Genomic DNA, 13786 nt, shown 5'->3' on the forward strand with positions numbered 1-13786 from the left:
CCATGTTCCTTACAATGGCCTAAAAGGCCATAAATGATCTCTCTCTCTCCGCTTATCTCTCTACCTTCTTCACCTGTGATTTTCCCTTCATTCACCTCACTCCAGTCATCTACCCTACACTGGATACTTTGTTTTCCTCCTAGTGGACAGCAAGATTTGTCTGTGCCAGATCTTGGAAATGCAAGCAGTTGCCACCACATACTGTCTGCTATAGATGGCACTGCCAAGTTGTGTCAGGCAGTTGGAACTTTTCACAAATATTCACATATTTGTTCTCCATTTAGCGTGCTGCATTTTATGGATCATTTTGTTAGAGTTTTGTTTCAGTCCTTAATAGCCTATATTTCTTTACAGCAAACTACATAAGGCAATTGATATACCCATACTCTGCCTTTCCAGGCAGCTCTGATACTTACAAATGTGTTCATTTCTATAGACAGGGCATGTTCTCACCAAAGGATATCACTTCCCTTAGGCCACTCACCTCTATAAACTTTAAAGGTTATTTTTTTATTTATCATAGTAGACAACCACTTCTATTCACCATTTAACTCTAGTTTATATTCTTTTACCATCCTATTTCTAATATTTTGAAAATATTCTCCTTTTTTTTTTTTTTTTTTGAGACAGGTTCTCACTCTATCACCCAGGCTAGAGTGCAGTGGTGCAATTCTGACTCACTGCAGCACTAACCTCTAGGACTCAAGTGATATTCCAACCTCAGTCTCTTGAGTAGCTGGGACCACAGGTAAGCACCACTACACTTGGCTAATTTTTAAAAGAAAACTTTTGTAGAAATAGGGTTGCCCTGTGTTGCCCAGGCTGGAAATATACATTTTTAATTTATTTTAAAAATTGATATGCAGCAACATTTACTTAGTGGTACATGGCTCTATGGGTTTTGATAAATGAGTAAAATTTTGGTATCCACCATTCCTGTTAAAATACAGAAAAATTTCATCACCGCCAAAATTTCCTTAGGCTGCCCCTTTATAGTCAAGCCCTCCCCTAATCTCTCATTACTAATTTTAATAATGAACATTAACATTTTCCCCTCCATGAATGAAAAAATCAGTTATTCATACTAATGTTTAATTATTGATTTGTATCATTAAAAAATTTTAAACCATATAGATTTTGTTTTTGTTCCTAATAATGACTAAACTTTATGGAGACCTATTATGCATGTGTCATACTCATTAATTTAACAAATGTTTTCTCATTTAGCATTTCACATATAGTTTGTACTGTTAGCTATTCTACAGATTTTGTTACTACCACAAGTTCTTCCAGTTCAACACTGTTTTGTAATTTTTAACAGCATTTTGTCTTTTTGTTTACTTTTAATATGTGTTTTCTATTCATCTTAATAGTTTTGTGTCAACCTAATGTTCTTATTTCATGTTTTATTTTTAGCTACTTTTTTTTTTTTTTTTTTTTTGCTTCGATAGAAAAAGAATGTAGAAGTCTAACAGGAGTCAATGAATACATAGCCAACACTCTTAAAAGGGAGTTTTGACAGCTCTACTCCTTGAAAACCACAACAATGAATTGTAATTCTGAAAATATGTGTCTCCTAAATCTAAGCCAATTAAACTGGCAGACCTAAGGATGGGGAATCTTTCTTCCCCCATGTCCTCCAATTCTTGATATCAACATACTTACTCCTAGTGATAATAAAGGTAGATACTAAAATAATTCACCAGAATTGACATCCTCGCTGCACCTTTGTACACTGGGGTTTGCCTCACATTGATTATAACTCAAAAGGAAAATGAGGGGAAAATGTAATGTATTTTTTAGGGAAGAGACCCTTGATGACATGCCCAAAGTTTATCCTAACGAAACCATCAAGATTCTTCCCTTCCTTGATTTTCTCTTGCTCAGAGAAGCTGCAGAATCCCAATTCCAGATTACAGATACGAGTCAGCCCTTTTTTGGCCCAACAATTAGACAAGCATGGTCTCTGTCTATCAAGTTCTTGATTTGGCAAGAACCACCAGGAAGTTAAGATGCTTATATAGGGTAGCAAGTTGGCATGTCCAACAGAATAAAGAGAAAATATAGTGAAGTTTGGTTTTATTTAAAAACTGCCAACTTCTTCAAATAGAGTAATCCTGTTAGAGCAAATACCCTTAACGTGGCTTTCAAAGAGCAGCTGCAGACACCAGCCCTTCCATATCTGGGAGTTGTTCTCTCACTTTAGAGTTTAAGGATACCAGCTTCAACTATCACAAAACCTCACTAGAACTTTGTATCATTCTACCATGATGCATTTGATCAGCTACCTTACACTGAATAATCTCCATGGCCATTCAAACCATAAACCTTATTCTGTATGGGGAGACAGAGATCTTAGTCCTTGCCAAGTGGTATGCTAAGTGAATTCTTTAGGCTCGTTTTCCTCAAAGTGGATTCAAATCGTATGCTCTCAAAACTACAGACCTATTGGTTTGTCCCAGAACAAACAAACAAAAACATCACTGTAACTTTAAAATCTTATGCCAAGCTGTTTTCTAGAAAACTAGGGCTTTCATTTTCATACTGTACATAAGCAAAAAGGGATGCATTCTACATTTATGAAAAAATACAACAGAGAGCAGCAGATATTTCTGGCTCATTTATCTGAAATTAGAGTTTGTATATAATGATGAAAATCAGTGAAGAATCAAACTATGTTTACACATTTCTCACAAATACCCAGCTATGAATATTTTACATTCACCCACTCACTTATTATTGAGTACTATGTAGCAGGCACTGTGTAAAATATCCAGAAGTTCAAGACAAAGCACGGTTTTTGTTTCAAGTTTATTGAGAAGAATGTCGAAATGTGTTTAGAGAAAAGACATCTGAGTGAAACTCAGATAAGAGAAAGCTTCCTAGAAGTGAAACATCTAGTGAGTTTTGAAGGACAAGCAGGTGCGAAATACATGTGAAAATATACTTGGGTAAAGAGCACGCTAAGTCCAAAAGCTTGATCCACCATGCAGCTGAGGAAGTGCACCTGGAGGGAAGTGCAGGTACGCAGGCAGGATGGGATGTCACAGTTGAGGCTGAGGGAAGGACCACATGGAGAAGAATCTGAGCAGTGAATTGATATCATCAGATCTGGTTCTGAAAAAATCACTCTGACAACACTATGGGGTCTAGAGAGGAGGGAGAGCAAACAGGTGTCCAGAAAATAGCAAACCTGAGGCTACTTTCAGGTGACAAATGATGTGAGCCTGACATAAAGTGTGGTGGTGGGTGTGGAGAAGGGAGGATGGATTCCAAATCTATTATGAAGGTAGAAATTACAGATCTTGGTGATTGAATGGACATTGACAGGGAATGAAATGGAGTTGAGGGTGATAGGGAGACTTTTGGCTTGGATGACAAGTGATTACTGGTACTAGTCACAACGTGAAGAATACAATCCATCTTAAGGGAAATGATACTCTGAAAGATCAGCTCAAAATCTCCAATTGTATAAAAAGACTTGTGTTTGAGTAACCCATCTTTGTTATATTTAAAAATACCTGAAGAAAAAGTGATGACAAAATCCTTACAGCCACCTGTGGCCTTTCTATTTTTGAATTATATAAGATGTGATGACTTCACCCTCCTTTGCCTTCAGTTCTATCACCAGAATCAACCACTGTCAACTAGTTTGATGTAAGAGAAGAAAAACATTTTCTGTTCTACTAAAAGTACCGGCAATAATTTCACACTATTTAGTAACTAATCTGCTGCTTGAGAAGCCAGCTTTATTTTTATATTTATTCCTCAAACATACCTAGATAGGTGCTGTTTCTATGTTCTGTTACACTGATCTGTGCATTCCAATGACAGATAGTACTATACTGATTTTAAATCAGGCTTTATAGTAAATGTTAGTATTTATTATCCTTTTCCAAAATTTCTTGGGATTCTTTTACATTTATTCTTCCATATAAATTTCTTTTTTCACCCCAGAAAAACCTTAATCATTTAAAATTTACTCTGATTAGAATTGTCTAAAATTACTCATTGATTTGGAAGTAACTAATGTAATAATGATCAGATTTTTCATTCAGGAACATATGTAACTTGCTATTTACTCATGTCTTGTTTTATAGTTTTCAGTAAAATGTTATATTTTATGATATACATTTGTTTACATCTTGTTAAACTTAGTCCTAGATATTATATTTTAGGTGGTTTTATAAATGCATTTCTTTTCAATGTTTAAACTAATTATTGCTACTAAAAAGGAAAGCTATGTTTTTGAAACATATAATCTTATTAAATTATGTTATTGGTTCTAATAGGTTTTTAGTGCAGCTTCTTGCAATTTTCAAATATGCAATAACACCATTTATAAGATTTCTTTCCTCTTGTAATAAAATGTTATGAATTTTAAAGTTTTTTTTTTTTTTTCTTGCCAAAACCTCTATCTTCTTGAATAACAGAAATCATAGGAAGTTTTTAAGCTTGCTTGGATTTTAAAACAAATGTGTTGAGTAGTTTACCATTTAGCATAATGTTTGTTTTTAGTTTTTTGTAAAAACAATACAATTTTGAAAGATTGCTTATATTCCTAATACATTTTTTAAAAACTGCATAATTCCACAAAACGCCTTCTTCAATCTATTGTTATAATTATATGATACCCCATTAAATTATACCTTAATTAGATGATGAGCTTTTAAGATGTACTGAACATACACTCTCCTTTTGTAACAGAAATGAATACATCTGTTCCCTAAATGTAGACAGCAAGGCTTTATCATCATGAAGAAGTTTCATAAGATCAATGGTCTGAGTATTTCATATTACTGTCAGAAAGAACTGCAGTCATGGCCAGGTGCAGTGGCCATGCCTGTAATCTCAGCACTTTGGGAGTGCACCAAGGCAGGCAGATGACCTGAGGTCAAGAGTTCAAGACCAGCCTGGCCAATATGGTGAAACCCTGTCTCTACTGAAAATACAAAAATTAGCCAGGTGTGGTAGTGGATGCCTATAATCACAGCTACTCAGGAGACTGAGGCAGGAGAATCACTTGAACCCAAAAGGTGGAAGCTGCAGTGAGCTGAGATCACACCATTGCACTCCAGCCTAGGCGACAGAGCCAGATTCTGTCTAAAACTATACAACAACAACAACAACAACAAAAACAACAACAAACTACAGTCAAAGTCTGAGATCTACTTATTTATCAAAACCAGAAAAATCAGAAAGAACAACACACTGTTGAGCACTGTGTTGCCATTATCATAGTTAATTCTCACAAAAACCACTGTGATGGATACTGCTGTTATGTCCTCTTTACACACTCATGTGTAAACCAGGGCATAGGAAAGTTATTTGCCCAAGAATATATGATAAGTGGAGCTGGATCCAAAAGTAGTCATTAAGACTCCAAAACCCACCTGATCCTTTACATGGTACTTAGAAAAAAGTCAAGCAAGCCGTAGAAGGATCAGACATTCCATGGGCACATTAAAGTTTGTTATAACCAAGACTTGCAACTTCTTTGAACATTTACCTAAGTCAAAACAACCTGTGCCATCCTTTGTACAGTGGAACTTTGAGATTCTGAAAAGCCACTTGCCCAGGAACCGAAACAGATACTATATTGCTCTTAAAAATTAGTTTTTGCTTTCCTGCTACGCTCCTTACGTGTAAGATGAAATCCACTTGAATGATAATAAGGGGCTGAGTCTTAAATTTCACAGTGGAATAGCTACTGTACCACTGGTCCATCGAATTCCCCAAAGCTATCTGTCAATTAGCAACATGGAATATCATAAATGGTCCCCATCAAAAGTACAAGAAAGAAAATGTATTCTATGACATGCCACCCTCACTCCTCTGTGCACACCAAATCCCATACTAGCATGAAGTGAAATCACCAGAAGAACACATTCTTTTGCTCACTGGTGTAGACTACACTCCTTACCCCAATTCTTAAATGAAATGAATTTGCAGTGAATCCATTGATTACCAGTTTGGGTTAATAAGGCTAATTACCTATTTCCTGGGGGCAAGAAATTAGGGCCAGCTCCTAGGTTCACATTTTTTTGCTGCATCACCATTGCATTTTCTCAAGTCTGCACTGCTGACTTTTGATAGTTAAGCTCCTCCACTTCAGGGTAGAGATTCAATTTTAAATTACATGATTATTTATAGTTTATAGCAATTTCCACCTGTTCACTCCAAAAAAAAAAAAAAAATAGCCTAAACAGATTTCCAAGCTCAGTTTCTTGAAGGATATTTTGTTGAATTCTATCACAAATTCTCTCATTTCTTTATGCAAGACATTTACATGAAAACCCTGGGGAATTCTAATGATCTTGGTTTTTGTTTTTTTTTTTTAAGCTGAAATTTTGAGGTACAAAATAAATATTTTAAAACTTCCCAGCTGTCAATAATAGCAATGTGCTTTCCAGGGAAACCTGAACAATGTGGTTTGGTTTTATAATTACTTTAACGAAACATCTAATTAAAAGGACAATCCATGAGGAATTGGGGTATTTCTCTGAGTTACAGTTATCTTCACACTGCTTAAGCCAAGTTGAGAAGGCAAGAGGAACTACAGAAGTCACAGGAGGCAGGGGTTTCCTTTAACAATCTGCAAATAGCACTGTTTCTGTTTAGCTGACTCACAGGGCTCAGAGTTATGGAGTAATGTGTAGATGATTCTCTTGGGGATCACCACCAGGCTCTGAAGCTGGGGGGCGGGGGGGGGTAAGTTATACAACATAATGCATCCAGAGAGGCCTAATGATGCAGTTACCTTCCAACACAGATCTCTTCAGCTATAGCAAAGAATGCCTCCCATTTTATGTGGTTTAAAATGATTGCTTTTTCTCCTTATCCTTAATTTTTGGGAGATCAAAGCAATTCTATATGGAAATTTCTGATTACAGAGCATTAGGACTCAAAATTTAGAACTCAAAGCTTTCCAACATCACCTAAGAAACTTTTGGTGCAAATCACGTGTATCTTATTTTATGATTTAAACATTTACACAAATACATTAAAATGAGATGAATATTTAAGGAAATCTTTTTTAAAACAGAGCAAACTAGTAGGCTCGATTTTCTTTTGTAGCTACTAGTGACCACTACTGATCTTGTTCATTCCTTCAAATATTAATTTCTATCAAGGGTTACACTTTTTAATATATAAATAGTGCAATCAAAATAAGAAAACCAGAAGGAAAGAAAGGAAACCAAAATCACTTTTAGGAAGTGTCACAGTTGAAAGTGATCATGGATCAATAAATTGAGAAGGCCTTTGCTACTAACAGTTTGTTACAGCAAGTGAAACACATTTCCCACACATTTACAGTTAAGTGCTCTGAAATGGCTTTTAGTTTTCATTATGTCTATATGTGAACAATCTCAAATGTCTTCTATGCTGTCCTACACACACTTCCCTACAATCCTAGTTGACAGAACCCCCTTTCCCTGAAGTTTCTAGTTCAAGTTCTACGTGTTTTCATGAAACCTTTTCTAATCAGTGCAGCCATTATCTGTCTGGGTCTCAATAGAGCTGTTCTTGATGTTTTCATGTTTGTACTCCCCATGATTCAGCACACTGTAGATTCTTAAATTATATTTCATAATAACTACATCCATACCCAAAGAAAACGAAGGAATTCTGCATGTAGAAAAGTTCAAACAAATCCAATTAAAAGCATTTATTAAAACTCTCATGAGCATGGCATAGAGACTCTTGATTGAAATAGATGCATAAACTGGATTATAGTTAGACTGCACTGATATGAAAAACATGGAGTTAAATGAAAATTTTGTGTCTTCCAATAAGTGGTGATTTTATATTTTGGTTCTACTTAAGTTGTGACTCATTCAGAGTCAGGAAAAAGAGCACATAAGTCAAGTAGAGAGTCCGTTTCATTCTGGATATTTTGTAAGACCTTAGCACCTCTGCTCATTTATTCTCTCTCCTTCCAGTAAAAGATACAACCCCTTAGGTTTGGGTAAATGATATGATCTCACTTCTTAGAATTTTTTTTTTTTTTTTTTTTTTTTTTGCCTTGAATCACTGTGTTTATGGTCATCAAGTCATTTCTATGGGATTAGTGGAGGTTTTTCTTTGATCCCCTACACTGGACCTCAATGCACAAAACCTAATTTTTTTTTTTTTTTTTTTTTTTTTTTTTTTTTTTTTTTTTTTTTTTTTTTTTTTGTGAGATGGAGTCTTGCTGGCTCTGTCTCCCAGGCTGGAGTGCAGTGCACAATCTTGGCTCACTGCTACTTCCACCTCCCAGGTTGAAGCAATTCTCCTACCTCAGCCTCCCAAGTAGCAGGGATTACAGGTGTGCACCACCACACCCAGCTAATTTTTGTATTTTTAGTAGAGACGGGGTTTCACCATGTTGGCTAGGCTGGTCTCGAACTCCTGACCTCAAGTGATCTGCCTGCCTTGGCCTCAAAACCTAGTTTTGAGCTCCACAGTTGCTAGCTGACTACTTGATTAAGTTAGTTAAAGTTTCATAGCTTAAGTTACTCACCAATAATGTAAGGCTAATAATGCGTACTTCATAAGGGTAGATGAAAGGATAAAATACAAATCTATAAAATTTAAAAATTAATTACCAGGTAAATAAGTTAAAATAGAAAAAAGTAACTATTTACATAGTTTATTATGGCCACCCTTTTATTTTTTACATAAGACAAATTACAACCTCATGGCTTTGAGATAAATATGGCAAGAAGGATGCCAATCACCAATTAGGCTCTATTCAGGATGACTGTTCTTGCTTTTTCTTCTACCTGGAGGGCTCTAGTGTGACCTATTCACATGGCTTCCCCTTCACTTCCTTAAAGTCTAGGTTCATATTTTATCTAAACAGAGAGATTTTCTCAGCTCCTTATATAAATCAGTACTTTCTAATCCTTGCTATCCCCTCTACCATGCTGCTTTTTCTTCAGAGCACCTATCACTGTCTACCTCCATCTGAATAAAACTTATACTCCTTGGGTGTAGGGACTTTATTTATTGTTTAATCTCTAGTACCTAAAGTAATGTCTGGCATATATAGCTCTTTAATAAGAGATGTATGCTGAATAAATACATGAATGAAAATTTTCTAAGCTATCAGCGACGGGTGTGAACTCTGTGAAATGTGACTTTTCGTAGCCCCACAACTTTTCAATTATATAACCTAAGACAAGTTACATAATATCTCTAAGCCCCAAGTTACTTTTTTGTAAATTCCTATATTACCTCTAGGGTTGTCTTAAAGTCATTGCCTGTGTTTGCCTACTTAGAATACTTTTTTTGTGTGTGCATGCTTCAGCCAGAGTAATCTCTACAAAATGCAATTCTAATTAAGTCACTATTTTTTTAATCAACCTTTGATGACTTGCCTAAAACAAAGTTATTGCTTTAATGACATCCTTAGACAATGTTTAACATTCTTAACTTTGTCTTGTCATATTTAGAACCTGCTTATCTTACAAACTTCATCATATACCATCTCTGTGTTTCATTCTTGATGGCCTTTTTCAGTCCCCAAACAGCATCATTGTCTTGACTTTAAAAACCACATTTACCTTACTCTCTATTCCTTCCCTTCAATTGCCAATGTATTTTTTGCATACCTAATTCTTATTCATCTTTCAGTTCTCAATATAAATGCAAGTCTGTCTGTTTGCCTACCAGTCCATCCATCCATCCATCCATCCATCCATCCATCCATCCATCCATCCTAAGTTGAACTATAGTTTTCAAGTACCCGATCAGGTTTTAACTATAACAATGGCAACTTCCTATACTTCACCTAAATTGTCTATCTTTGCTATACTCTAAGCTCCCTGAGAAAAGAACTGAGTGTTTCTTATTCATTATTTATCAAAGCTCAGCACAGTGCCTGATGCTTAGTAAGATTTCTATACATATTCATTGAATTAATATACAGTCACATGGCAGAGATTAATATTATTATGGAAATATCACCTATTGATTGTTTAATGCTACCATAATTATTTAGTAAAACCAAATCTGTGGCTATAGAAAAATCATGAATGATGGTGAGGAATTCAAAAAGAGAAAAAGAGAAAGATGAAGGAGAAAGAATGAGATGGAGGAGTTCAAGAAAGAGGAAGGGAGACATGAGAAAGAGTAATAAAAGAACTAGGAAAAGAATGAAAGTGAGGAAGACATGGAAAGAGAGATTAAAAATGGAAGGGAAAATAAGGGAATATAGAGTTTTTGCTTTCAATTTTTACTGAAATAATTTCAGATGTATCAGCTAAGGATTAAGAGAATTTCAATGTTAGCTATAATAGGCAATTATCTTGTACTGTCACATTTTTAATACATATGAGTTTATCTTTATGTCTACCTTTAGTTGACACTAGTTTTGATTACCTAGCTTTAGGAATACTTATCATATCTCACTTCTTTTCCAAGGACCTCTCATTTTTATGAATTCTTACCTTTTAAATTTCTAACTCTAATTCTACATATTTGTTTTATTATTTAATGTTTTATTCTGTCACTTCATTACCCATTCCTCTTAAATTTTATTTTAAAAATTTAGTCATGATGTTTTTATTTCCAGAGCAATTTCTTGTTTGCTGATTTTCAGGATTTTGCTTATACTTAATTTATTAATATATTAATCTTATAGGAATCCTAATATCCTACTGATGAATGTTTCAGGACAACTATCAGCTAAGCAAATAAATTAGGTTGTCTTTTACATCAAGAAAAGGTAATGATAATATCATAAGCAAGTAAATAACTACATATAGATGTTTTTCAAAAGCTTTATAAAAAGCAAGAGGAGCTATATTATACAGTTATAGTTCATGATTACTATGATACATTACACTAATTCTTGTGAACGAAATGGTTAAGGCCAATTATTCAAAATAAAATACGAAGAAAATATCTTATTTCAGATGATCTTGAAAACAAATAACTTGTTATGAGGACCATGATTATTGCATAATCAATGCTACGTCTTTCATGGGCTAGCATTATTTACGTGGCATTGTTGAAGACTATGTATTCACTAATGTTTCCCTGTTGTGTTTAGAATATGAACATATAATAAGAATGAATGTCACCAAAGTTAGAGTTCATTCCTTTTTTAAGACACTTTTTGAAGCTGAGGTAACAAGAAGATAATCAGAGTGATAGTAACTGGGAAAAAGTCTTACCATCCAGATCATTCTCTGGGGTCTCCGCAGTATACCAGTTGGAAGGTGGTCCAGTGCCATTGACTGTCATGGCTGACACCTGGAAACTGTACTGACTTCCTTTCTCCAGTCCTACGAAAGAATTTTCCACAGTGGGGGAGAAAGTTACTATGCATCAAGTATTCCTGCCTGGGTTCCAAAAAGCTTCAGCAAAATTGTAACAATAGTGGACATGCTTTACATTGTTTGTGACTATTGTGGTAATTATTATTTTGACTAAAAGGGTAGAAATATCATAGCAAGAAATCAAATTACTTTTTATAATTCTTATGAGTTTTTCCATTTTATAAAAATATGTCCATGTAAAGAGCCTAGGGGCAGATGCAGAATATAAAGTATAAATAATGAAGAAATAATCAAAAATTGCATAGATCACTTTTCCTTACTCTTTGGAAGAGCCATGTCTATAAATCAAGAACAGTCAATCTAAAAATTTATGTCTCCATCATTCATTCATGGTCTGTGATTATGTTTTCTTTAGGCCAAGAATCAAGAATCCAAAGCCAATGCACTTCAGAAGAAAATATTAGGGCTTTGGTCTCTTAAAACCATCTTTCAATAATATTTTGTTTTGCATTAGCTTCCACGCAAGAGATATAGAAAATCAATCTCTATGATAATTTTGGCATAATATTGTGCACAACGATCACATTAGGGTTTATTTTAAAAAGCACAGAGAACACAGGTAAACTAGAGAGGCCACATGGATCATTCATCTGATACATGAAAATTTTTGATGTAAGTGACTTTCCTTTTACCAAAAGCTCAAAGTAGCTTATTAACATGATAAATTATTGTAAAACAAATGATATTTGTGAAAAGATCATATGACATTTTTGAGACTCAGACTAAATGATCAAGTCCTTAAACCTCAAGGAATTAAGCAACCCTGATAAAGATAAAAATGTAACCATTATCCCCCATTCATCTGAAATAGTCCAAGAAAAAAAAATGCATAATAAAAGAAATTATGCTCTTGTACAAAATTACATATTTGAAATTTTTTTGCATAGGAAGATGAGCACTTAGTAGTAGGGGGAATTCAAACTTACTATTAATAGAAGATGGTATTTTAAATGATGGTTAGAAAGGATTAGTTATTGCAAGTTATTAAAGTTGCCTTTAATAAATAGTACTATTAGACCATTTGATAAATTCACCTACATAATGATATTTATAACACAAATTTCTGTCTCTAAAGAAGCTTCTAATTTTATAAAATAGGCTGGGAGCTCCATGAAGACATATATTGAGACTGTCATTGAATGTGTTCTTGTTTTGTTATTAATATTATTCAGGTTTTAATTTTATATTCATAGGACCCACAATAGTACCTGAAGCAGAGAAGATGCACACACAAAACAACACTTGAAAAATCTACTAAAGCTGATTGGGTACAACAACACTAAACATAGAGAAAATATTAAGTTAATATACAGCATTTCAACCACATCAACAAGATGGCAAAGAGATGCTTCAAACATAAGGCCTTTGTCATTCCTTAAGTAGATTCATGCTCACTTTGATTTGTTAACATGGTATTGATCTAATTTTGTTCATTTTTTTCATCATTTCATAGGCACTGTTGTTGATTACTGAGGCAGAGGGATTACAGAGATTTTCTGGGAAACTAAAAAATTAATAGGGAGAGAACCTTGAGAAGAAATGGTTACCTACTCATAACAGCTTATGACTTTCATAATGCTCTTGTTTAAAATAAAGTTCTAATCCATCAAAAATGTACTCATGCTATGTAGAAGTTTAACTTCACTTTTCTTTAAAATGAATAAGCAATCATGTCAATACTGTCTCCAGTGATTGATTTGAAATACGCTTTGTGATGGTCAGTTATATGTATCAACTTAGCTAGGCTACAGCACCCAGTTATTCAATCCAACACCAATTGAGGTATTGCTGTGAAGGTATTTTGTAGATGGGACTAAAGTCCATATTCAGTTGACTTTAAGTAAGAGATATTGCCATAGTCTACTTGGATGGCCCAGATTCAATCAGATAAAAGGCCTTAAGTGCAGAACTGAGGCTGCCCTGAGGCAGAAATTCTGCCCTGCCATGGCTGTGGACTTAGCTTGAGAGCTCCAGCCTGCCCCTTAATGGCCTGCCCAGTGGATTTTGGAATTGCCTGGCCAGCCATCATAACTACTTAAACCAATTCCTTGCAATACTTTTCTTAGTATGTATTTCCTGCTGGCTCTTTCTTTCCCTGGTAGAACCCTGACTGATAAACCTGTTTTAAGTAAAACAAAGTCTGCTAAAAACTTGAAGTTATCATTAGAAAGCAGTTTAGATTTTTGTTGGTCTAAAGTTTGTTTTATCAGAGACAAGGATTGCATCTTTCTTTCTTTCTTTCTTTCTTTCTTTCTTTCTTTCTTTCTTTCTTTCTTTCTTTCTTTCGTTCTTTTTCTTTTCTTCTCTTTTCTTTTCTTTTCTTTACTTTTCTTTCCATTTTCATGGTAAATATTCCTCCATCCCTTTATTTTGACTCTATGTGTGTCTTTGCTAGTGAGATGGGTCTCCTGAATACAGCAAACTGATGGGTCTTGACTCTTTCTCCAATTTGCCAGTCT

The 13786-nt window shown here is 34.6% G+C and overlaps 1 protein-coding gene across 1 annotated transcript in view; it reads right to left on the minus strand.

Annotated features, from left to right (window-relative positions):
* DCC (DCC netrin 1 receptor) overlaps positions 1-13786 on the minus strand; it is a 1242672-nt gene that overhangs the window by 207644 nt on the left and 1021242 nt on the right. Inside the window, exon 14 of the mRNA XM_030926166.1 lies at positions 11163-11273. Coding sequence (XP_030782026.1) covers positions 11163-11273 — 111 coding nt within the window. The remainder of the gene's footprint in view (positions 1-11162; positions 11274-13786) is intronic.

The sequence above is a fragment of the Rhinopithecus roxellana genome, chromosome 21, assembly GCF_007565055.1.
Source record: "Rhinopithecus roxellana isolate Shanxi Qingling chromosome 21, ASM756505v1, whole genome shotgun sequence".
In the NCBI taxonomy this organism is placed as follows: Eukaryota; Metazoa; Chordata; class Mammalia; order Primates; family Cercopithecidae; genus Rhinopithecus; species Rhinopithecus roxellana.